The 22147-nt window shown below is 36.7% G+C and overlaps 3 protein-coding genes and 1 non-coding gene across 4 annotated transcripts; 3 read left to right on the forward strand and 1 right to left on the reverse strand.

Annotated features, from left to right (window-relative positions):
* Window positions 1–1830: 1830 nt before the first annotated feature.
* LOC115954484 (peptidyl-prolyl cis-trans isomerase CYP19-3) lies at window positions 1831–3742 on the forward strand. The gene is made up of 2 exons (XM_031072345.1): window positions 1831–1918; window positions 2961–3742. Exon 2 carries the CDS (start codon window positions 3018–3020, stop codon window positions 3540–3542), a length of 525 nt encoding a protein of 174 aa, XP_030928205.1. The 5' UTR covers window positions 1831–1918; window positions 2961–3017; the 3' UTR covers window positions 3543–3742.
* Window positions 3743–5825: 2083 nt separating this feature from the next.
* On the forward strand, window positions 5826–5897 carry TRNAK-UUU. Its single transcript has one exon. It is a non-coding gene; the product is annotated as a tRNA-Lys (tRNA).
* Window positions 5898–10392: 4495 nt separating this feature from the next.
* On the reverse strand, window positions 10393–12121 carry LOC115958078 (rubisco accumulation factor 1.1, chloroplastic-like). The gene has a single exon (XM_031076441.1). The coding sequence runs from the start codon at window positions 12030–12032 to the stop codon at window positions 10674–10676; it is 1359 nt and encodes a 452-aa protein (XP_030932301.1). The 5' UTR covers window positions 12033–12121; the 3' UTR covers window positions 10393–10673.
* Window positions 12122–18236: 6115 nt separating this feature from the next.
* On the forward strand, window positions 18237–18860 carry LOC115956480. Its single transcript, XM_031074846.1, has one exon. The coding sequence runs from the start codon at window positions 18237–18239 to the stop codon at window positions 18858–18860; it is 624 nt and encodes a 207-aa protein (XP_030930706.1).
* The last annotated feature ends 3287 nt before the right edge of the window (window positions 18861–22147 follow it).

Here is a 22147-nt window from a genome sequence, read left to right on the forward strand (position 1 = left end):
AACTCTTAAGATCCCAACAAGCCCAAATACTCGACAAAAACTCATATACGCTGCTAAGATCAAATCCTTCTCCAGCAATTAAAACTAATGGGCCCACTTAAGAAACTTGACCCATTTCACTCGGAAATTTCAATTTTTGTTTGAAAGATTCAGTTATAATGCACTGTGACAATTTCAAATTAATCTAAAATATCTAATTATAAAATTTATATTGCAGAATATCTCATTATTGACCTGCTCATTGGAGATTTGTTGAATCCCATATTGCAGAATTAACATCTCCAATATGGACTTGCACCAGTTCCCCCAAAGCCCTTTGTCTTCACGTAGATGGTAGGAAATTTTTTGTCTAAAGGCCGGTTTACCTTTTGTCTTTGTGTTGATTGTAGGAACCTATATGGTTGAAGCAGCTCTACTAGAAAACTAAAGGCCACCTTTAAAGGCTACCACTTTTAAAGAACATGAAAAGCTCAACTGCTTATAGGTAATTAAAATTAACACATATTTCCATCCGAAAAAAAAAAAAAAAACAAAAAAAAAATATCTTTATAAATAAATAAAATGGCAGTTCAATTTTTTAAAAAACTAATGCGATACAACTATTGCATTTACCATGTCATTAAAAAAATGCCGCATCAACACTCTGTTAGACACATAGGTAAAAAAAAAAAACTAACATAAGTTAATTGATTGACCAATAACACTCATTTTTTAAATTTTAGGAACCAATTGCGTTCATTCAAAACTTGAGGGACCAAAAATGCTTAGTATTTTCTCAATATATATATAGACAAACACAAGTCAGATCACATAATTGGTGAAAAATTGAAACACTTTTAAATAATTAAAAGAAGATGCAAAAAATTTTTGTTTTTGGGGAAAAGTACATAAAAAAGCTTACTTACTAATCTAACAATCCAAATGTCATTTATACCGGTATGTTGTGAGATTGCCGTTTTACTCTAGGTTTTAGATTAAATGGAGATTACAAAATGAGGTGTCTATAATGAGGGGTGTTTATGTTTGACTCGCAATCGATCCACCTGCCGAAACCGCCTGGCCTAAACCAAATACCATTTGATTAGACGTCGACAACAATCGACAGCAGATCTCCATGTCTAGGAACCAAAACCAGCAGGTCGGTTGGTGGGTCTTCGCATGAGAAACTGAGTCCAACCAACTCGACAAGCCTCCCCCTCTCCCTTAGACACAGATCCATTGAGATCTGCCCAAATCTCGACGAGATCCAACAAGATCTCCACCATTGATGTCAAGATTCGACCAAATATCCACCGTCATTTAAGGTTGCTACTCTCTATCGGTTCGACCAAAACCGATCGCTGCCCACTTGAATTGAAACCAACTTGACTTGTGGTTTCTAGTTGTCGATAGCGGGTTAGCTGCTCTGTCACTCGAAGTTGTCGGATTGGTTCCAGGTTGGGCACAAATTCGACCCAGGCCAACTCATGGATAGTCTTAGTTTATATGTTATAATTTTTATTTTTCTTATTATATAACCAATTTAATTAGTATCCTTTACATGAATTTTTTTTTTTTTTAAGAAACATGAATTATGTATTTGACTCTATTTTAATTGACAAAAATAGTCGTAGGGGTTATTTGTCATATAAATTGAAATCTCAACAGGTGGAATGTCGTTTATATAAACAAAATATATACTTTTCCAAACCTCGAGGCTCGAGGGAGGTTATTGTAATTTAAGTAAATAACAAACAGTTGGGGTAAAAAAAAAAAAGGAAAACAAAATAAATATGCCAAAGAAAAGGGACTATTTTGTTAAAAAAAACCAGAGACTAAAACCCTAACCCCTTCGAGGTTGTGCCTATATAAATACAAACTAAAGCAGAATCACAGTACTTCGTTCACAGCCTCTCCAACGCCAATCTTAAAACCACGGGTACTTAGACTCTCTGTACAATCTCTCCATATCTGTAATCTCTCGCAATCCATGCATTTTTTTTTTTTTTTTTTTTTTTTTTTATTTTTTGTTTCACAGATAAAGATAGCACATATCGAAGGCTTGCGGGTGGTTTTATCAAAGCCCGTTGAGCTCAAAACTTGTGCAAGATCATGAATCATCTTCTATATCCTCATGATTTAATTTCTCATGTTTGCCTGAGGATTATTTTTGTTATAGATTGATGAAACATTTCTATAACCCATTTTCCCTTTTTGGGGGGTTCTGGTTTTTGCAACTCGTTTTCTGTCACTGACCCATTTGCACATTCTAAAATTTGTGGGTGTTTTTTTCTTCAACGAAGAAAAATTAAAGAAACAATTTTGCCACTGACCCATTTGCCCATTTTATGTTTTTGATTGATTTGTGTTGAAATAAGGACATTACATGGTGATGTGGTAACAATGGTTAATACCTTTTGTTCCTAGTGTTGAGTCTTGACTGTTAATTATGGACCTGTTGAGTGGCTGTTAAAAAGATGGGCCCTTTTGGTTGTTCTGGGTTGATGTTTTACTGGCTTGGTTGTTGGATAACGTTTGTGTAGTGTGTTTGTCTTTATAGACTTTACAATGTTGAAATATATGGGTCAAAGTAATAAGTAACAAGTCAAGATCTAATTATGATTAAAAGATCTAAATTTGTGGTTGATATGGAACTTTCTTGTCTGTTCTTGAAGGATTTGGATTAAGAGGAAGGAATCTGAACTTACAGTAGTGTTTGTATTAGATTATTAGGAGTAGCTAATTTGGACTTTTGAAAAGCTTGGATTAAGATTAATCAGTTTACAGATTATATAGAGTTATAGCTTTTCTGTTATATAAAATCTGTCTCTTGAATGTGTGATAATCTATGATTCAGAAATGTAAAACAGAACATTGGTAGAATTTATGTTCGAATTCGTAGGTATTGGTTGTGATTTTTGTAGAATATGTAACATCATTTTAAAGAAATGAGAATGCTCACATTTTTCTAATTTGAACAGAAACCTGTTGTCTGAAATTGGAGTACTGTTTGTAAGGATTTTAATTGGGAAAACAAGATGTCAAATCCAAAGGTTTTCTTTGACATTCTGATTGGAAAGATGAAAGCTGGACGAGTTGTAATGGAGCTATTTGCTGATGTTACACCTAAAACTGCTGAAAATTTTCGTGCACTTTGCACAGGGGAGAAGGGGATTGGGAGATCTGGGAAGCCATTACATTACAAGGGCTCGGGATTTCACCGCATAATCCCAAACTTCATGTGTCAGGGAGGGGATTTCACAAAGGGAAATGGGACTGGAGGAGAGTCCATTTATGGCCTGAAATTTGAGGATGAGAACTTCAAGTTGAAGCATACAGGGCCAGGAATTTTATCAATGGCTAATGCTGGACCGAACACCAATGGCTCTCAGTTCTTTATCTGCACTGAGAAGACCCAATGGCTTGATGGGAAGCATGTTGTGTTTGGTAAAGTTGTGGATGGCTACAGTGTGGTTAAGGAAATGGAGAAGGTGGGATCGGACGGTGGGACTACTAGGGAGCGGGTTGTAATTGAAGATTGTGGTCAGATTACAGAGAATTGATCATGGTTTACTTGTCTGTCATTGTTATTTAGGTTGTGTATGTTCAATATTAATTACTTCAGAGTAGAGAAGTTGCACGGTTGATATATTCGGAAGCCTAGTAGTTTTAGAAGAGAATTGAATGCTTTTGTAAAGAGATATCAAACTTGTGCTAACTGCAATAAGAAGTACGGATCTGTTTTGGATCAATTTGTGAATGAGCTTCTGAAGTGTATAGTTTTGTAGATTTGTATTTGTGTTCTCAATGCTTATTGTTATCTTGATTCTTGATTATTAATCAAATCAGAAATTTAAGGATAAAGTTTAGCTATAAAATTAGATGTATTGGCAAAATTTTGTACATTTGTATGTGTTCTCGATGCTTATTGTTATCCTAATTACCAATCAAATCAGAAATTTAATCCCCCCTACCAAAAAAGCAAAATATAAAAATATTACTACATTCGAAGTTTATTTTTGTGCAATCCAAGTTTACTTGAGGTGAATTGCAGGGGTTTGGGATGGTTTTTGTGGTACTGTTTTCTCCTTTAGCTTTTGAGTTCTGTTCTCTGCAATTTATTAACTAGAAAGAAAAACTGTTTTGTAGCCGGATCTTCCCTGAGTTACAGTGATACAGTATACTGTACATGATTATGAACTTGCTAAAAGGCAAGTTATGTGATTCATGTACATAATATTCGTGTTTCACCATTATGCGTCATGTGATGTTTCTCTAGTCTCAAATAAACATGGAGTCCATCAAACATTCACATGAGATGATGGAGTCATGTTGTACACATAAAGAGCTCAACTATTTTTATTTTAAAGAAAATTTAAATTAATAGATTCTTTTTTATTTTATTAAAAACACATACAATGGAATAGAGATAGAATGGGGTGAATAATGGAATCTTTAATTTCCCCTAATTTAACTATTAGGCACTATTAGTCTAAGAAGATATATAACCAAAAGATACAATTATGAATAAAAAATTTGACATATATTAGAATAGTAATACTATAGTCACAAACTATTTTACAACATTTTTACAAAATGTTGATATGACCAATTTCTTATTAGTTTTCATTTAGACCTATCATTAATATCATTTTTTCATTTACCAATAATCACTCACCACATCAACAGTTTGTAAAAAAAATTTATAAAATAGTTTGTATCTCTAGTATTATTCATATTAGAAAGGCCAAGACTTAGGTACAGTACTTATGTGTTATTCCTTAGGTTCCCCTTTAAGATTTTGTCATGTGAATTTTTTTTCATAAGATGGAAGTATACTTTTTAGTTAAGTAGCCACATGACTAAATTTTAAGAGAGAAATCTAAGGAATAACACCTAAAGTATTGTATCTAAGTTGTGTCCTATTAGAAAGGGCAAGACTTAGGTATAGTACTTAAGTGTTGTTCCTTAAGTTCTACTTTTAAGATTCTGTCATGTGAATTTTTTTCTCATGAGATAGAAGTGTATTTTAAGTTAAGTAACCACATGACTAAATTTTAAGAAGGGAACCTAAGGAACAACACTTAAAGTACTGTATCTAAGTTTTGTCTTTTCTAATAGAAATAATTTATTTAGTAAATTCTAAAAAAAGTAAAAAATTATGAAATGAAATAATTTAAATAATTTTGAAAGTTTTTAAATTTTTTTTCTGAAAGTTTCAATCTATGGCGTTCGCTCTTGATAATAGCTTTTTATCATCAGATTAAGACATTAATCAGTTTTTTTATATACGCGAGGATTGAGCTTCAGATCTCTTATTCAACTATTAGAGACTTTATTAGTTGAATTAATTGGAACCCACAATTTTCTTCCTAATAAATCTACATTGTGAAAATAATACTAAATAAATCATGATATAAATTGTATACATAGATTTCTTTCCTAAATATTGCATTTTTTTTTTTTTGACTGAAAAAGGTAGATTTTATTTTTGTTGAAAAGACCAAAATTTCAAAATATTAATGAAACTTCAAGTTTAAAATTGGACAAATAAGTGATTGAAGCACATGAAAAAACTTGTACTTTTTTATGAACCCGTCCGGGTTGAACAAGTTACAAAGAACCCACCGTATTTGTTGGATTATATGAATAAATTTATAATTAAAAAAAAAAAAAACTCGGACTAATAATTGGACCTACTCGGGTTTATATTAACTATGCTTGCAGTTACTATTCATATATATATATATATATATATATATGCAGTTAGCCAAGAAGTGCTGGGACTTTTTGGTTAGTAGTAAAATTATTTATTAAAAGAAGAAAAGAAAAGACAAGACAAGCAAGCCGTCTTAGCTCAGTGGTAGAGCGCGTGGCTTTTAACCACGTGGTCGTGGGTTCGATCCCCACAGACGGCGTAAAACCTTTGTTCTTATTGTTTTAATACAACGAATCATTGTTGCTTAATGGATTATTAATACCTGAATTTGATTTAAAGCCTGTCTTAGAAACCAGAACCTTGGAAATTAGAGAGATAAAGCATTTCATTGTTAGATGGTGGAAATTTTCTTTTGCTTGGTTGGCTGTCAAGAACAGATTGGTCACTAAAATGGCCGTGGAAACAAGTGCCATAGGCTGCTAGGTGCTTCTTTGATAGACAAATTGGCAGAACAAGAGATCATATATTCTTTTCAAACACTCTGTAACTAAATGGCTGTGGAAACAGGTGCTAGCTCGGTGCTTCTTTGATAGACAAATAGGCAACTGCGACCAGGAATTGGCATGGATTGTAAACAAAATGAAAGGTATGGTTTAAGGTATGCATTATGTGGACATTATGTGAACGGTCCCTATTGATTAGGGAGAGTAATTTGAGATGGTTGTTGCATTGTTAATTAATAACTGGTTTTGAAGATAGTTGTATTTAAAACCAGAGCCATGGAAGAAAACAGACATATATGTCAAGGATATCATCATTGCAGCCAGAACAACATCAATTAGAGTGCTTGAATTGTCTCACTCTCGCCTGTAAACCAGTTGAAGAGTCCTGAACCTTTGCCATCTCCAGCTTCATGCGTTTCATCCCTCTTTGCAGGATCCAGTTCAAGGGAGAGAACATTTTTTTATTTTTTAATATAGGTAATAAGAGTAGTGTTATTGCTAAAAAAATTAAGAGATCAAAAGGCTATTCTAGGAGAAACAAGAATCTGTGTTGGATGAACAATCCAAGGAACCCTAACATCGAGATCAATCAGACCGAGTTCGCTGAAACAAATCTTAATTGATCCCCAATGATTTTTAAATCCTCAAACAAATGACGATTCTGCTCCATCCAAACAATCCACATCAAACAACTAGGAACCAAATTCCAAATATCTGATCTCTATTTCCCAAGCTAATATCTCCAACAAAATGGTAAACTTGCAACAAAGCCTAGCATGACCCATTGAACTTCAAAAATCTGAAACATATTCACCCACAAAGCATGAGCTACATCACAATGAAGAAGAAGGTGGTCCATCAATTCCCCTTTAAAGCGGCACATATAACATCGATTTACTATAAGCAAACCCCTTCTCATGAGGTTATCCAAAGTAATAATCTGACATAAAGCTACTATCCACACAAAGAAAGCAACCCTTTTAGGAACCTTTACTTTCGAAGACCCTTCCATGGAAAGATGGGTTCAGGAGCACCCCCTGAATTTTGTGGTAAAAAAATTGAATATCAAACGTACTACTTCCCTTATGGCACCAAGGGAGAGAACATGAAGATTACCACGATCCATTTTGTTAAAGAACGTAGAATATCATTTTGAGATATTTCCCTGGTCACCTCTCACAATGCAAGCAAATTGTGAAATGTAAATTAAATCATTCAATCATGTTATATAGTAGTCATTGAATTTCGCAGGGAGTTATCACATTGGTTGGCTTCTCACAAAACTTTTTTCCTCCGATCATATCTGACTTTTCTGTGCAGATAATTGCCATTATATTTGAGACGATATGCTACTTTTTTAACCCATTTGATGAAGCTGTCCACTCCACTTAAGGGTACACAACCACACCATGACTGTTCCATATTGATTTGACCCATTTTGTTATCATGTCATACCAGTGGAAGTTATACCTGCAAAATATAAAAAACTCAAATGATTTCCTTCTCATAGGCTCTCTCTCAACTTTAGAAAAATAAAGTTTCTGATATCATTTCCAAACAAAATTGCTATAGTTTGCAGCCTACATTTTGACAAGCTGTATATCATGTTTTGATTTCTGGGGATAAAACAAGTGGACTTTCTTCCAGATAAAAGTTAGTTAATATCTTTGGAAAAGGTTTGGCTCCAAACTATCATGCTCCAACCCATGGTGTGATTGAAGAGACCATCCATTTGTAGTTTTAGTCATATGACTTTTTCAAATGAGTTATGTGATTTGTTTAAATACTACACGTGGATAGTCTTATAAATCATGATGTAACGGATTAGAAAAGATAGCTCGAAACCAGTTTGGAGCCACACTTTGTCCAACATCTTTCGCCGTGAACAATGGCCAGTTGCTTTCATTTGGTGTGCCAAGCATAGCTATGGCAACGTCTCCTGTGCTAGTCCCAGCAATGGAGTCAATGGAGTCTGCCATACTAGCATCTTCATCATCTAGTTTCTATTTAAGAGAATAATGAAAGAAGAAAATCCCCATGGTCTATTTCAGATAATGAAACTAGGCCAACATTCTAAATCAGGTTCTACATAACCATTAAACATAAAGCATAAGCATGGATAGATTCCATAAAAACTTGAAGCTGGTATTCAAGAAACGCAAGGATTATCACAGGAAAGATGCCTCTCAGTACCCCACCTTCAATGCTAAGAATGGTAATAAGCTTTTCATCACATCTTCCACAAATACAATGCCTATAAAAAACTTCCCCTACTTAAACATTGAGACTACAAGTCTACAACACAATTTGTCAACTCCACAAGAAAATAAACATGGTCGTCTGATATAGTACCCTATGTTGTACTTGAGAATGTAGTTAGTAGAAATATTAAATGAGACAAAACACAAGAACTCACCTGTTTTACCTTGATGATTGGAAATTGTTAAGTGATTCTGCCAACAGATGAGAAGGGCCAGAGACCAGCAATCTTGCGTCCTTTATATCACTGAAATGGTTATTCAACCCCTCCCTCACAGCAACTGAAGTAGTGGTATTCTCTTTCTGTTCTTGATGTGGCTAATTGATGAACTTAGTGGAAGCTTCTCAAGTTGATTCAAAAACTTTACTGTGGAAGAGGATTTGGCGCCAGAAAGTTCCACAAAAACTCAAAATCTTTGCTTGGAGGACTTGTGTAAATGGCCTTCCCACTATGTTCAACTTAAGTCACAGAGGTATTCATTGCTCAAGCTTCTGCCCTCTATGTGACAAGACCATTGAATCCACTGCCCATGCACTACTCCTCTGTGATCACGCCAAGCTGACTTGGGCACAATGGCACAATTGCCCAGTTGAGGTAACTTCCTCATCCAGAGAACCAGTGGATATTGCCTTAGACATTATTGAGAAAGGCTCCCCAAATGACTTGGAGCTCTTCTTTGCAGTGGCATGGTCCATCTGGTGGAATCGTAACCAAGCTATACATGAAGACTCGGGCACTCCTCCAAGCCAGGTTTGGGAAATGGCAAACAGAATTCTTGGTGAGTATAAAGATGCTTGTTCCCTCCCTGCTTTTTCTCCAGCCCCTACCCCACGACTTGGCAAGTCCCTCCCTCGGGTTTCTTCAAGATTAATGTTGATGGCACTGCTTCAGACAATGGCAGGCCTTCTAGCATTGGAGTGGTGATTCATGATTGTCGGGGCTTCCTCATTGCAGCATCAAACAAAATTCTTCCGGCACCCTTCTCTGCTGAGATCACTGAAGCAATGGCGCTGCAAGAGGGGGTGCTGCTTGCTTCGGAAATGGGGCTCTCCCATGTCATTGTTGAGTCTGATGCTCGCTCAATTATTCAAGCTATCATTGCAAGTGATCTGGGTGGTGAGCTGGGGCACATTGTTCAGAACATTAAAGGTATCTCTTCCTCTTTTTCCTGGTGCTCTTTTCAGCATTTGAAAAGGAGTGGCAACAGAGCAGCCCATGAATTTGCAAGAGCTGCTAGAATCTCAGGTTTGGAAAGGTGTGTGTCCAAGCTTTGTGAAGCATGTAATCTTAGAGGATGGTGGCTTGTAGCTGTTTGTAGTTTGCTCTCTCTGTTGTAACTCAATTTCAATGAATGAAATTTCATATGTTTTCCATCAAAAAAAAAAAAGTTGTTTCTTTCGTACATAAGAAGGCCAGTGGCAACATCTATTGAGGTTATTGTAATTTTTCACTCCTGACATGATCTATGGTAACCTCTCAAGACACTGCTATTCCCTTTAAAAACTGATATGGATGACTCATCAAACTGCTGGCAGCCACTCCATTCTCTAGCTAACACGACAGCTATAATTAAATGGTAGTGACAGCTAAATAAACTACATTCTGATCTTTGGTAAACAAAGGTTATGCAAATCAAACGATCATGAGATTTATACAAAAGGCACAGAATAAATTTATAATAAAGATACAAGTACTGATAATGTAGTTTTATAAACTTGAAAGAGCTCTGGGGTCCTGTCTGTTGTTCTGTAGTTTGCATATCTAATATTGATATCTCAATCAATAAAATTGCATTACGAACAAAGAAACACAAGAAGATGAACTTTTCCATTGCAATTGAAAGACCAGAAGAAATGTATTGCTAGGTAGTATATACAAGAAACACACTCCTAATGGTTAACAAAAAGATGATTATACATTTGCTGTAGGTTGTGAATACTTAAGGCAAGCATTATATAACTAACAAGCACCTCTGCAACAACGTAAAAGGAAAAGAAAAATGTAGTGAATATATATCATATTGTATTTTATGAATACAAATAGAAGCAAGAATACAAAAGGGCAAAATTCCCTATTAAAAAATAAAATAGAAGATTACAACAAGATTTTAAGTTAAATAAGAGCCATCTTTGGCAACAATGGAGAAAGAAAACAAAAAACCCCTTCTAGAGTCCATCTGACTGAACTTCAAGCTTCCACCATTGCTAAAATTCTACAAGACTTGCTTCAATCTCCACTAGTAATACCGATACTAACATAGTATTACTCTACCTCACTCCCAATCTTCATCAGCCAATTGATCATCAGTCTCTTCTCTTGGTGGCCTAACCACCAACACCACAGTCCCTAAACTCTCCGTCACACCCTTTTCCTTCAATGCCGACCCTCTTTCAACCTTCAAGCCCTCACCATTACTATCAATTGCCACCAAATAAAACCCGTCATCTGCAGCCACCTCATTCCTACTCCTATCAGCCACCACCAATATAGCCTCCTCATTATACCACCTATTCGCCTTCCAAGGCAATACCCTCGCATCCACAAACGACACAACAACTCCCCCATTTCCTAACCCGGCCACGGGCTCCCACGCCGGCAAAACCACCCACCTCTTCCACCCTTTTTCCGCCACCACCACACCAAACTCCCCTTCACTCCTACACTCCCTCGGTGCATCCAAAACCCCAATTTCCCTCTCCTCATCTCTACAAACCGGCAACACCACCACCCTACTCGCCTCCGCCACTTCACCAATCTTCAACCTGACAACCGGAACCCGAACCCCACTCTCGATACCCTCTTCCCCTCCTTTCCCTTCACTCGCCCCTTTCAACTCTTCCAACACCCTGTTCTTAGCTCTCTCACTCTTAGCAACTTCCAACGCTAATTCTAAAGCAGAAGTTCTCTCCTCAGACGGGTTCTTATGCTCTCTACTCTGTCTATAATACATAAACGAAAGACAGTCACCTGGAATACCGTAATCAAAACTGTCCCACCCTCTATCGCCGCGTCTGCGAGGGAAGTCCTTCATCGCTCGAGCGAGGTCTTGAGTACCCTTAGCATCAAGCTTATTATCAACGATGTAACGCGCCGCGGCCGCACGCTGCTGGGCACTGAGCAGGCGAATTTCGTACAGCAATTCGGCACCGCCGAGGTCGAACGAAGCGAGCAATTCAGGGTCGTTGGAAGTGGACTGCACGAGAGAGTCTCGAACTTGAGCAGCGACCACTAACCTGTTCTGTTCGACGCCGGAAATGCCGGTGGCTTCTTCGAGGGAAGAAGGGGTGAAGCCTTCCCGGATGAGGGTGGGGATTAATGGGGCGTACTCGAACCATAGGCCGAGGCGGTTGGCGAGGATGTCGATGCGGTTGGCGGTGTCGAGGGAGTGGAATTGGGAGGTGAGGGGGGTAGAGGGGGGTGGCCTGAAGGGTTGATAGAGTTGTTGTTGTTGGTTTTGGTTTTGGTTTTGGTATTGGGGTGGTTGGTGGGATTGGCCAGATGGGGAGAAAACGGCTGAGATGGGTTTAAGGGAGGTTTTAGGGAGAGGAGAGTGGAGGGAGTGGTTGTTGAGAGGGTTGAAGAAGGTGGAGGAGAATGGGGGTTTCAGGGGGTTTACGGTTACAGAGAGCATGTTGTTGCCTTATCTGATGACTGATGATGTTAGATTTTTTTTCTTTTCCTTTTGAGAAAGACAAAAGGAAGAAAGTGGTAGGCTTTCAGTTGTATTAGAGCTGAAGGTAGTTGGTGACTTTTTAGCGTGGTTTGGCAAAAATTAAAAAATTAGTTTATTTTATTATTTATTTTATTTTTATTATTATTTATAGGTATTATTGTAATTTTTGATATTATTTATAAGTTTTATTGTACTATTTTAGTTAACTTTTACTTTTATCTATTATATTTTTAACAAAAAATTTTCAGTTTCAGCAAAATAAGTGAATTCCAAATAGACTCTTAAGGTTCGTTTGGTTGGAAAGATGAAAAAGTGGAAGGATAGAAAATAGTAGGAGGATGAAAAAGTACGAGGGTAGAAAAGATCTTATTTTCTCCCCTTTTTGTTTGGTTGAAAGTGGAAAAGTAAAAAGATGAAAAAAATGAGTTTGAATAAATTTATTTATATATCCTTGTTAAAGAATAATGCTTAATTAAAATAAAAAAGTGACAAATAACTGCAAAAAAAAAAAAAAAAGCAATCATTCAAATTTATTAAAAAAAAAAAAAAAAAAAAAAAAAACAAAAATCAAAAGAAACAAAAGAATAAAAATAATAATTAAAAAAAAAAAAAGAGAAGGGGGGGGGGGGGGACGGTACTGAAAACCAAAGAAACTAAAAAAAAAAAAGGGGCAACAGCCCAGGAAAAAAAAAAAAAAAAAAAAAGGGCAACGGTCCCGGTGAAAAAAGAAAAAGAAAAAAGAGGCAACGTACTGTCCAGTGGAAAAGAAAAAAAAATAAATAAATAAAGACAATTTGAAGAATGTACGTACGGGTATTTATTTCAATTAAGAAAAAATTCAACCTTATTCAATTTTCTCTTCATTTTGAGTAGAAAACTTTTTGGTAGGCTCAGGTAGAAAATACATGACTCCATCATTTATTTTCCTTCCTCCCCCACCTAACCAAACATGCTCAAAAAAATTTTATTTCCTATTTTCTCTCTAAAGTTTTCCATCTACCCTATTTCACCTCCAAACAAACACCCACTTAGTAGGTGATTTTTTTTTTCAAAAGGAAAATTATTAAGGTAGACCAATAAATATGTACAATATTGTACACTTTTATCCAAACTAGTAAAATGTAGCCCTGTGGGTGTGGTGCATTGATAAGAGTTCCAGATTAGGTCACACCTCTAGGTACAAGAGTTGTTTAGTTCAAGTCGTGTGCTTCGCAAAAATGTTGTGTAACGACATGGATAACCCTTACAAACCTAGGGTTGCCCCACACCATGAGCTCTACAAGTTCAAGTGGGTGGGGTCAATGATCACATGCGTGAGATCCTTTTTTTGTTCAAAAAAAAAAAAAAAAAAAAACTAGTAAAAAGTAGATGAGACTTGTTAGTTTCAAACTCTTCTCAAAACAATGTGATTATTTTATGACAAAGTATAATTGATACAAATCATACAACATATTCTATTTTCTAGATTAAGCTATTTATATTTGTTATTGGAAAGTATTTTAAATTTTGCATGTTTATTTTAAGGAAACATAATGCATTTTACATTCAATTATTATATAAGTTGAGATATTTTGTAAATAATGTAATGTATGGTTGTAATTTGTTTATACTTTATAGTACTACTTACAAATAATTTATTCTCTATATGTCTTGATTGTTTTAAAGAGGAAGCATATATAACTTATACGTAAATGTATCACTTATATTAAAAATTAAAATAAAATAAAGACTTTACTAAATGGATTGTCGTGGATCAAATTGGATCGAACAAATTGTAATAGACTGAATGGATTGGCTGGATTGAAATGAATTGAAGTGGGGTGCAATAGAATGAATGGATTGAAGTGGATCGAAATGCTACGTTGATGTTGCTCAACAGGAATGTAGCATTATTGAATTTTTAGAAGATTCATATGTAAATTTAAAAAATTTACTAACATAATTAAAATTGAATTATTAAATAAATAGTAATAATTAATTATAAAATAACTTACTTTAATAAAATGTAGGATGCAACTTTGAGGAAAAGAAACACGAAAATTTGAGGTGTTATATGGTATTTAAGTTTAGAAATGATTGATAATAGGCTTTTAATTTGAATAGAATTTAAATTTGTTAAAATTTAAATGATAAATTTTTACTTGAATTAAATTATTATTAAATTTTATCCCTTAATTTGAGGAAATATATCCTAACACAATAAAAATGAATTTAATAATTTATGAGAGTAGTCACTTGGCAGTTGGCACAATCACAACTTTTAGACCCAACTTTTATTATATAGTATAGTACATGATATGTGCAATAGTGTACACTTATGCAAATGAGTACAATGTTGTCCACTTTTTTTTAATCTAAAATGTAAATCTTACATGAATAGTGCAATGTAAACCAATAATTATCCCTTTTTTAACCCTTTACTTTCCAAAATTTTCATTTGACAATTTATATTGACTTTGCTTTCATATTTGTGGGACAATTCATTTCTATTATTGTTCTGGTTATTCATAATATGTTTTTCTACTTATAACAATTAAAATTTCTTTATTTTACCGAATTTTAGAGCTAGGACTTCATGAAATAGTTAAATATAGAGCACATTTAAAAATTAGATTACTAATAAAATTAAGCATGAAAAAACTCCAAATGAAAATGTTAAAAAGTAAATGGTCAAAATGAAAACATCCCTAAAATTTATGGATCAAAAGTGCAATTTTTTTTTTTGGGGGGGGGGGGGGGTAAAATTAGGCAGATAATGGGAAAAGAGAAATTGAGTATGGAATTACAAACAGGCCACCACAAATGATGTCATTAAATGTACAATTCCAGTTGATTTGTTTTTATTAACCATTTGAATCTTAAATGGTTTGGTTTTGTAAATTAAAAAAAAAAAAATTGTAAATGTTAGTTATAGCTTCTTAGGTGCTATATGTTAAGGTCTCCAATCAAATTCAAACACATGATTGTATTAACTAATGAAGTTCAAACAATTTTATCTTTATAGAGGAGAGGACTGTTACATTTACAACTTTGCTATAAATACAACTTCAACTATAATTGTTTCACAACTTGTTGAGATTGTAAGTTACAAGAGATGAAAAATCACTTTAATTATTTTTCACATGAGCTCACTACTAGCATTATTTGTATTTTTCACCACTTACAACATGTCACTTTAATAAGTGAAAAGGATAAAAGTTTTGATACAAGTTCTATCCTGAGCCTTGTTTTTACTATAATCATGTGTTTAAATTTAGGGTAAACTACAAATTACACCCCTAAAGTTTGGGGGTAATTGGATTTTACACTCTGAAATTTCAGAATTTGGATTTTACTTTCTGAAGTTTGGTAATATTTGGATTTTACTCTCTAACGTTTCATAATTTGGATTTTACCCCCTATATTTTAGAAGTGTTTAGATTTTACTTCCTAAATTTTTGAAGTGTTTGGATTTTATATTCTAAAGTATCAGAATTTGGGGGTGTAAAATCCAAACAACCCTGAACTTTAGGTGGTAAAATCCAAATTTTGAAATGTCAGGGTGTAAAATCCAAACACCCCAAAATTCAGGGGGTAAAATTGAAATTCTGAAACTTCAGGGGATAAAATCCAATCATCTCCAAACTTTAAGGGTGTAATTTGCAATTTACCCTTAAATTTAATAAGAGAATTTAACGTAACTTGTATACTTTGTGAAAATGGTGAACTTAGAAAATTAATTTACTTAATGAAGAACATTATATGGTCTCTGTAGGGACACAATTTTTAACGACCCAAGAATGACGTTGGGCTCGTATGTAAAAGGCCCGAACAATATAATTCATAGAGAGTGGGATAGAAAGGCTGGACCTTGGTCGTTGGACGGCGGTTTAGTCATGATTTTCATAGAAGCTCATACGAAGGTAGGTTTGACTAGAATAGATAGGCTTTACATCGGTGTAGCTCGGAGGGTTTGAGTCCTCGGACTTAGTCCGAGGAGCATCACCTTCTCTCCATTCTTCCTTTTTTGTAGGATCTTTTTTTCTCCCCTTCTCCCCTGGCTCTCTTCCCCTTTTATACCAGCGTTTACTTCCCATTTTTCATCTACGTGTCAGTTTTTCCTTTTTGGAGTAATGACTCGTCCTATCAATCCATACGTCAGAGTGGTTGTGGGTGGTTGGGAAAAGTTAAATAGCAAGGTCTGGAGTATGGGCTTCTCAGACGCAGGGCTCCACATTACGGTGTTGGCAACTTTCTCCCTTGTACTGCTCTTATACTGAGTTTGTCTTTTTCTTCAGGCGTTTTGTGAGGTGTTGAGCGTGAGATCGTCCTCGGCCACGTTCTTGGGCTTTTGAGGGGCTTTCATCATACGTCCTTAGCAGTAGGGCTCCTCGGCCTGGGCTTTGGGCCCTGAATACAAAGTGGGCTGGGACCTCAGATTTCGAGCCCCACAGTCTCGTTAAAAAAACAAATTAGGAACATTATTGGTTATGGAAGAAAAATATCAAAAGAACTATACTTCAATCATGTCAATAAATATGGCATCATACTTTTAAGACAAGTGGAACATAATTTTTGTTTACTAACCGGTAATGGAAGTAAGGAACTACTATGATTACTCTCTAATAGAGTAGTCGCTCTCTCTCACCTTTATTGTCCTCATTAATTGGGAAATTCTTCTAAAGAGATTTATAATCAAATATACTTTGACCAAGAATGAGAAGGTTATTCCCCTGCAGTTTTTAGTAGCCTTTTTCCATAATATTTATTAAAAAAATATAGTTTTAGTAATTTTTTTTTATGTTATATGCATGTGTGACAAATAGCAACTAACTTATTTCCAAAACAAATTAAAAGTTGAATTATTTACACAAAAAGGGTTTTTTTTTTTTTTTTACCTTTCCCAAACACACTTATGTAACTCATCCACTGAACTCATAAGAGTAAAAGATTCTCTGTACTAAAAATACTTATACCCCATTAAAACATATATATATATATATATATATATATAAAGGTAACAAAAGATCTCATCCTTTTGTGTTTAGGAATGAATTCATGTAATAAGTTCTAGTTAGCTCAACTAATAAAGTCTTTGATAATTGAATAAGAGATCTGGTATTTAATCCCGTCCACACCAAAAACCAATTGCAGTCTTTGTCTATCATCAGGAACTGATACCATAAGTTGAAATTTTCTCAAAAAAAGAAAAAAAAAAGAATAAATTCATGCAGGAAAGAGAAATAGGGTTGCAGAACCTTTGTGTGAGGTAAAGAAATTTCATTACTACCTATATTGTGAAGAAAAATCCTGGGGTTCTTGGTTTCGGCCCATGAAGTGAATTAATTGGTACCATGGGGAAGTTCAAACGTATACAAGGAATTGGGGCTAGGAAATATGCCCAAGAAGTTGCTTGGGCTCTTGTGTTTTTGCATAAATTTGACCCAATATCCATATTTTATATCACAATATTTTAGTTTGCATAGGCTCTATTGATGTGCCATTAGAAAAAATAAAAAATGAAAAAAATCTGGAAAAGTCTCTTGTTGCGAGTCTCCACCCTCCAACAAAAAATGTAGGAATCTTGCTTATTCTAAAAATTAATTGTTGTATTGGCCGATATATAACAATCGTTTATGGAACAATGCTATAGGTTAAAAATCTATAGTATTTAAAAAAAAAAAAAGTGTTAGATGGTTGGAGGAGGGATTTGAATAAAGGAGGAAAAGTTGTGAGAAGTTGAGAACACCAACAACATCAACAAGACAGAGCTTACTCCAAAAAATAAAAATTAAAAAATTAAAAAGAAAAGACACGGCTTACTAATTTTAACTAAAAATTAAGACTCCGAATTTGACTTTTCTTCTCCTCAGCGTAGGAGTATTCCTTCTCACCGTGAGTGAGTCTTTTTCCTCTCTTTTCTCCTAGGCTTGTACCTACGGGATTAGAGAGCCATTGCCATTGGAGCTTCCCTATCCTAGGCGAAGCACCATGGACTCTGAGTTCTTAGATCGTATTCAAAAATTGCAGCTAACAACGGAAGAAGATGAAGCCATCACAATAAGACCAGTCAGGAGAAAAGAGATATTGGAAGAATACTCTCTAAGCTTGATTGGAAAATTCCTTACAACTAGATCGATTAATATGAGAGCCGCCAAGAATCTATTGTGATCGACGTGGAAAATGGGAGACGACTTGAAGGTGGTGGAAGTCGGAGATGGTCTATTACAATTTAAATTCGCTATGGAGAGCCAACTAAATTGGGTTTGGAACAATGGTCCTTGGTGCTTTGACAACCAAATTCTTGCCTTACGGAGGTGGGAAAAGGGGATGACAGTGAGAACGGTGAACTTCACCCACCTACCTATGTGGGTCCAAGTTTGGGGGCTGCCATTTGACTTAACAATTGAAGAAGCAGGACAAGACATTGGACAGGGACTGGGCAGAGTCATTGAAGTGGACTGCAAAGCCATCAAAACAGATCAAGCTCGCTTCCTTCGTATACGTGTTGAGGTGCCACTAGACAGACCGTTGCGGAGAGGGTGTCCTATTGTCAGTCCAGAGGGAGACGAAGCCAAAGTCGCTTTCCGATACGAACGCCTAGTGGGTTGGTGTTTCGCATGTGGGAGAATTGGCCATGAGATGAAGGAGTGCGAGTCGGCAAACGATACGGAAAAGAGCAGTAGACCGTATGGAGAATGGTTGAAAGCTGGTACTTGGCTCAAGCCTGAAATGCTGAGAAACAAACAGAGGAGTTCGGAACGGTTCCGGCGAGAACCAAACGCTGAGATAGAACCAGTGACGTAGCCAGTGAACCCCACAAACACATGCAGTACGGATCGGGAAAGCGCGGAAAAGCTGGAAACTGCCCAGCCTAGCCCGACACGCACGTTACCACATTTAATGCAATCTATCACCCTATTATTCTCTCCTTATACGTTACCAGCTGACCCGATATTTACGGAAAAAAATATCACGTCAAATCAAAACCATTCAAACATGGAAACTAATCATCATGAGGGGACGCTCTATTGTGTGCCTGTCAATTATGGGAAGACCAACGTTACAGTAACGCTCCCATCTGTAATGCCATGTACACCAGCTGAGGACTCACGGGGTAAACTTAAAGCCATGTGGAAAAAAATTGAAAGACCAAAAAAACCTCCAACCAAAAAACCTTCAACCACGTCATTATGTACGAGTCCAGTGGGGAAAAAAAGACACTCCATCCATGCAAACAGCCATGATGGCCAAGTTGATGAAGAAAAAAAAAAAACGGTTTAAGGGTGAGGTTGGCACAACACACCCTAATGTCCAAACGGTGGAGGCTGTGGTACAGCCTCGCCGACCACAATGATCATCATCAATTGGAACTGCCAGGGGCTTGGGAACCGTCGTGCAGTTGACGTTCTTGCCAACTTGGTGAGAAATAAAGCTCCCACTATTTTGTTTCTCATGGAAACAAAACTTACGTCAGAGAGATGGAACCAATAAAGGCAGAGCTAGGTTTTCAAGGGATGTTAGCGGTATCCAGTGAAGGTCGAAGAGGTGGCTTGGCATTGTTATGGAAGGTTGAACTGGTTGTTGACACGAGTACTTACTCCCCTCATCATATTGACACACGGGTCCTCCCTCCCTCAGGACAACCATGGAGATTAACGGGCATCTACGAATATCCCAATGAGCAACAGAAACCGGAGACTTGGAGGTTACTTCGACACCTTCGCAGTCGCTCTACACTACCTTGGATGTGTATTGGTGACTATAATGAGATATTGAGCTCTAGTGAGAAAAATGGCCGACTGCCTAAGCCATTGCCTCCCATGGTAGAATTTCAAAGTGCTTTGCTTTTTTGTGGACTAATAGACCTTGGGTACAATGGATACAGGTTTACATGGCGCAATGGGAGAGCCGAAGAAGCTTTCGTGGAGGAGAGACTGGATAGAGCATGCGCATTGGTGGAATGGTCGGAATTACACCCAAGAGCAAAGGTGACCCATCTGACGGCTTCCTACTCTGACCATGACCCGATACTACTAGACACTACACCAGATGCTGCTCCTACTCCTCACCGACGGCAAAAACTCCACCGCTTTGAAGAAAAATGGGTGTCACATCCAAAGTGCCAACAAATAATCCGTGACTCTTGGACCCATTCACAAGCCTCGGGTAGCCCCATGAACCGATTGTTTGAGAAGATAAAACAATGCTGATCAACCTTGGTATCTTGGAGTCGACATACCTTTGGCAGCACGCGGACCCGTCTCAATGCAAAATAGCAGGAACTTGAGGAGTTGATGGAGCAAGGGTACGAGCAGAACCTACAGAGTATTAATGAATTGAAGAACGAGCTCAACACTCTGTTGCATCATGAAGAGGTGTACTGGAGGCAACGGTCTAGGTCCATATGCCTTAAGGCAGGGAATAAGAATACTAGATTCTTCCACCAAAGAGCAAGCTAGAGACATATGAAGAAAAACATAGATGGGTTGTATGATAGTGAGGGTGTATGGCAGTTGGACATGAATAGAATTAGCAATATTGCTGAGGAATATTACACCAATTTGTTTACCACAACTCGGCCAGGGAACATGGTAAGAGTCTTGGAGGCAGTTGACAAGGTGGTGACTCAAGACATGGTCCACTCACTATCTCAACCCTATATCGAGGAGGAAGTAAGGGTGGCCCTCTTCAGTATGCACCCTTCAAAATCACCGGGTCCGGATGGTATGTCTTCTTTCTTTTTCCAAAAATATTGGCATATTGTGGGACATGATGTAACACTCGCTGTTTTATCTGTTCTACACTCTGGTAGATGCTTGAAGAAAATGAATTTTACACACATTGTTCTTATTCCCAAAAAGAATGATCCATAATATATCACGGAATTCCGGCCCATAAGTTTGTGTAATGTTGTTTCACGGATTATATCCAAAATTCTAGCTAACAGGATAAAATCCATTTTACCCAATGTTATTTTTGATGCCCAAAGTGCTTTTATCCCTGATAGACTTATTACAGATAATACTACTGTTGCATTTGAAATGCTCCATCGTATGCGGCATAGAAGGAAAGGAAAGACGGGTCACATGGCAGTGAAACTTGACATAAGCAAAGCCTATGATAGAGTGGAGTGGGAATTCCTACGATAGATTATGCTAAAGATTGGGCTACCTGAACAATGGGTGAATTTGGCCATGGAAACAGTGAAAACAGCCACATAATCAATCCTCATTAATGGGGAACCGAAGAGCTTCATCACACCAACCCGAGACATTAGGCAAGGAGACCCTTTATCTCCTTACCTCTTTCTGTTATGTGTTGAGGGTTTGTCCTCCTTGATCCGAAAGGCAGCTGATACAAATAGATTGAAGGGTATTTACTCTTGTCGGGGTGGAGTTCGTATTTCTCACCTACTTTTTTCAGACGATAGCCTATTATTTTGTGAAGCAAAGATGGGAGAATGCCGCCAATTGCTTGATATCCTTACACAATATGAGGAGGCCTCGGGGCAAGCTATAAATAGAGCAAAGACCACGCTCTTTTTTAGCCAAAATACTAGCCGAAGAGATAAGGAAGCAATTAAGAATTTAATGGGGGCACAAGTCATGACGAGCTGTGAAAAATACCTTGGGTTGCCTATGATTAGGGGTAAATCAAAGGTGAGCACTTTTAAGGAACTACAAGAGAGGATAACAAAAAAGGTGATGGGGTGGAAGGAAAAGACTATATCAAAGGCGGGGAGGGAGACTTTGATCAAGGCCATGGCTCAAGCAATCCCCACCTACTCTATGAGCATCTTCCAAATCCCAAGATGTGTATGTGATTACATCAACTCAATCTTGGCTAAATATTGGTGGAGGCAAACACGGAATGAAAAAAAGATCCATTGGATTAATTGGAAGAGACTATGCACGCCAAAAAATAGAGGTGGAATGGGATTTAGGGACATTCATGCCTTCAATCTTGCTATGCTAGCTAAACAAGCATGGCGCTTGGTTACCGGATCCCACTCCCTCTTCTATCAGGTCTACAAAGCCAGGTATTTTCCTCGGTGCTCTTTTATGGATGCAAAATTAGGCCACAATCCCTCT

The sequence above is a fragment of the Quercus lobata genome, chromosome 8 (assembly GCF_001633185.2).
Source record: "Quercus lobata isolate SW786 chromosome 8, ValleyOak3.0 Primary Assembly, whole genome shotgun sequence".
NCBI classification, from domain to species: Eukaryota; Viridiplantae; Streptophyta; class Magnoliopsida; order Fagales; family Fagaceae; genus Quercus; species Quercus lobata.

Bases quoted from the DNA above. Each gene is read 5' to 3' on its own strand.
- LOC115954484 (XM_031072345.1), top strand. From the start codon at position 3,018: ATGTCAAATCCAAAGGTTTTCTTTGACATTCTGATTGGAAAGATGAAA.
- LOC115958078 (XM_031076441.1), bottom strand. From the start codon at position 12,032: ATGCTCTCTGTAACCGTAAACCCCCTGAAACCCCCATTCTCCTCCACC.
- LOC115956480 (XM_031074846.1), top strand. From the start codon at position 18,237: ATGGGAGACGACTTGAAGGTGGTGGAAGTCGGAGATGGTCTATTACAA.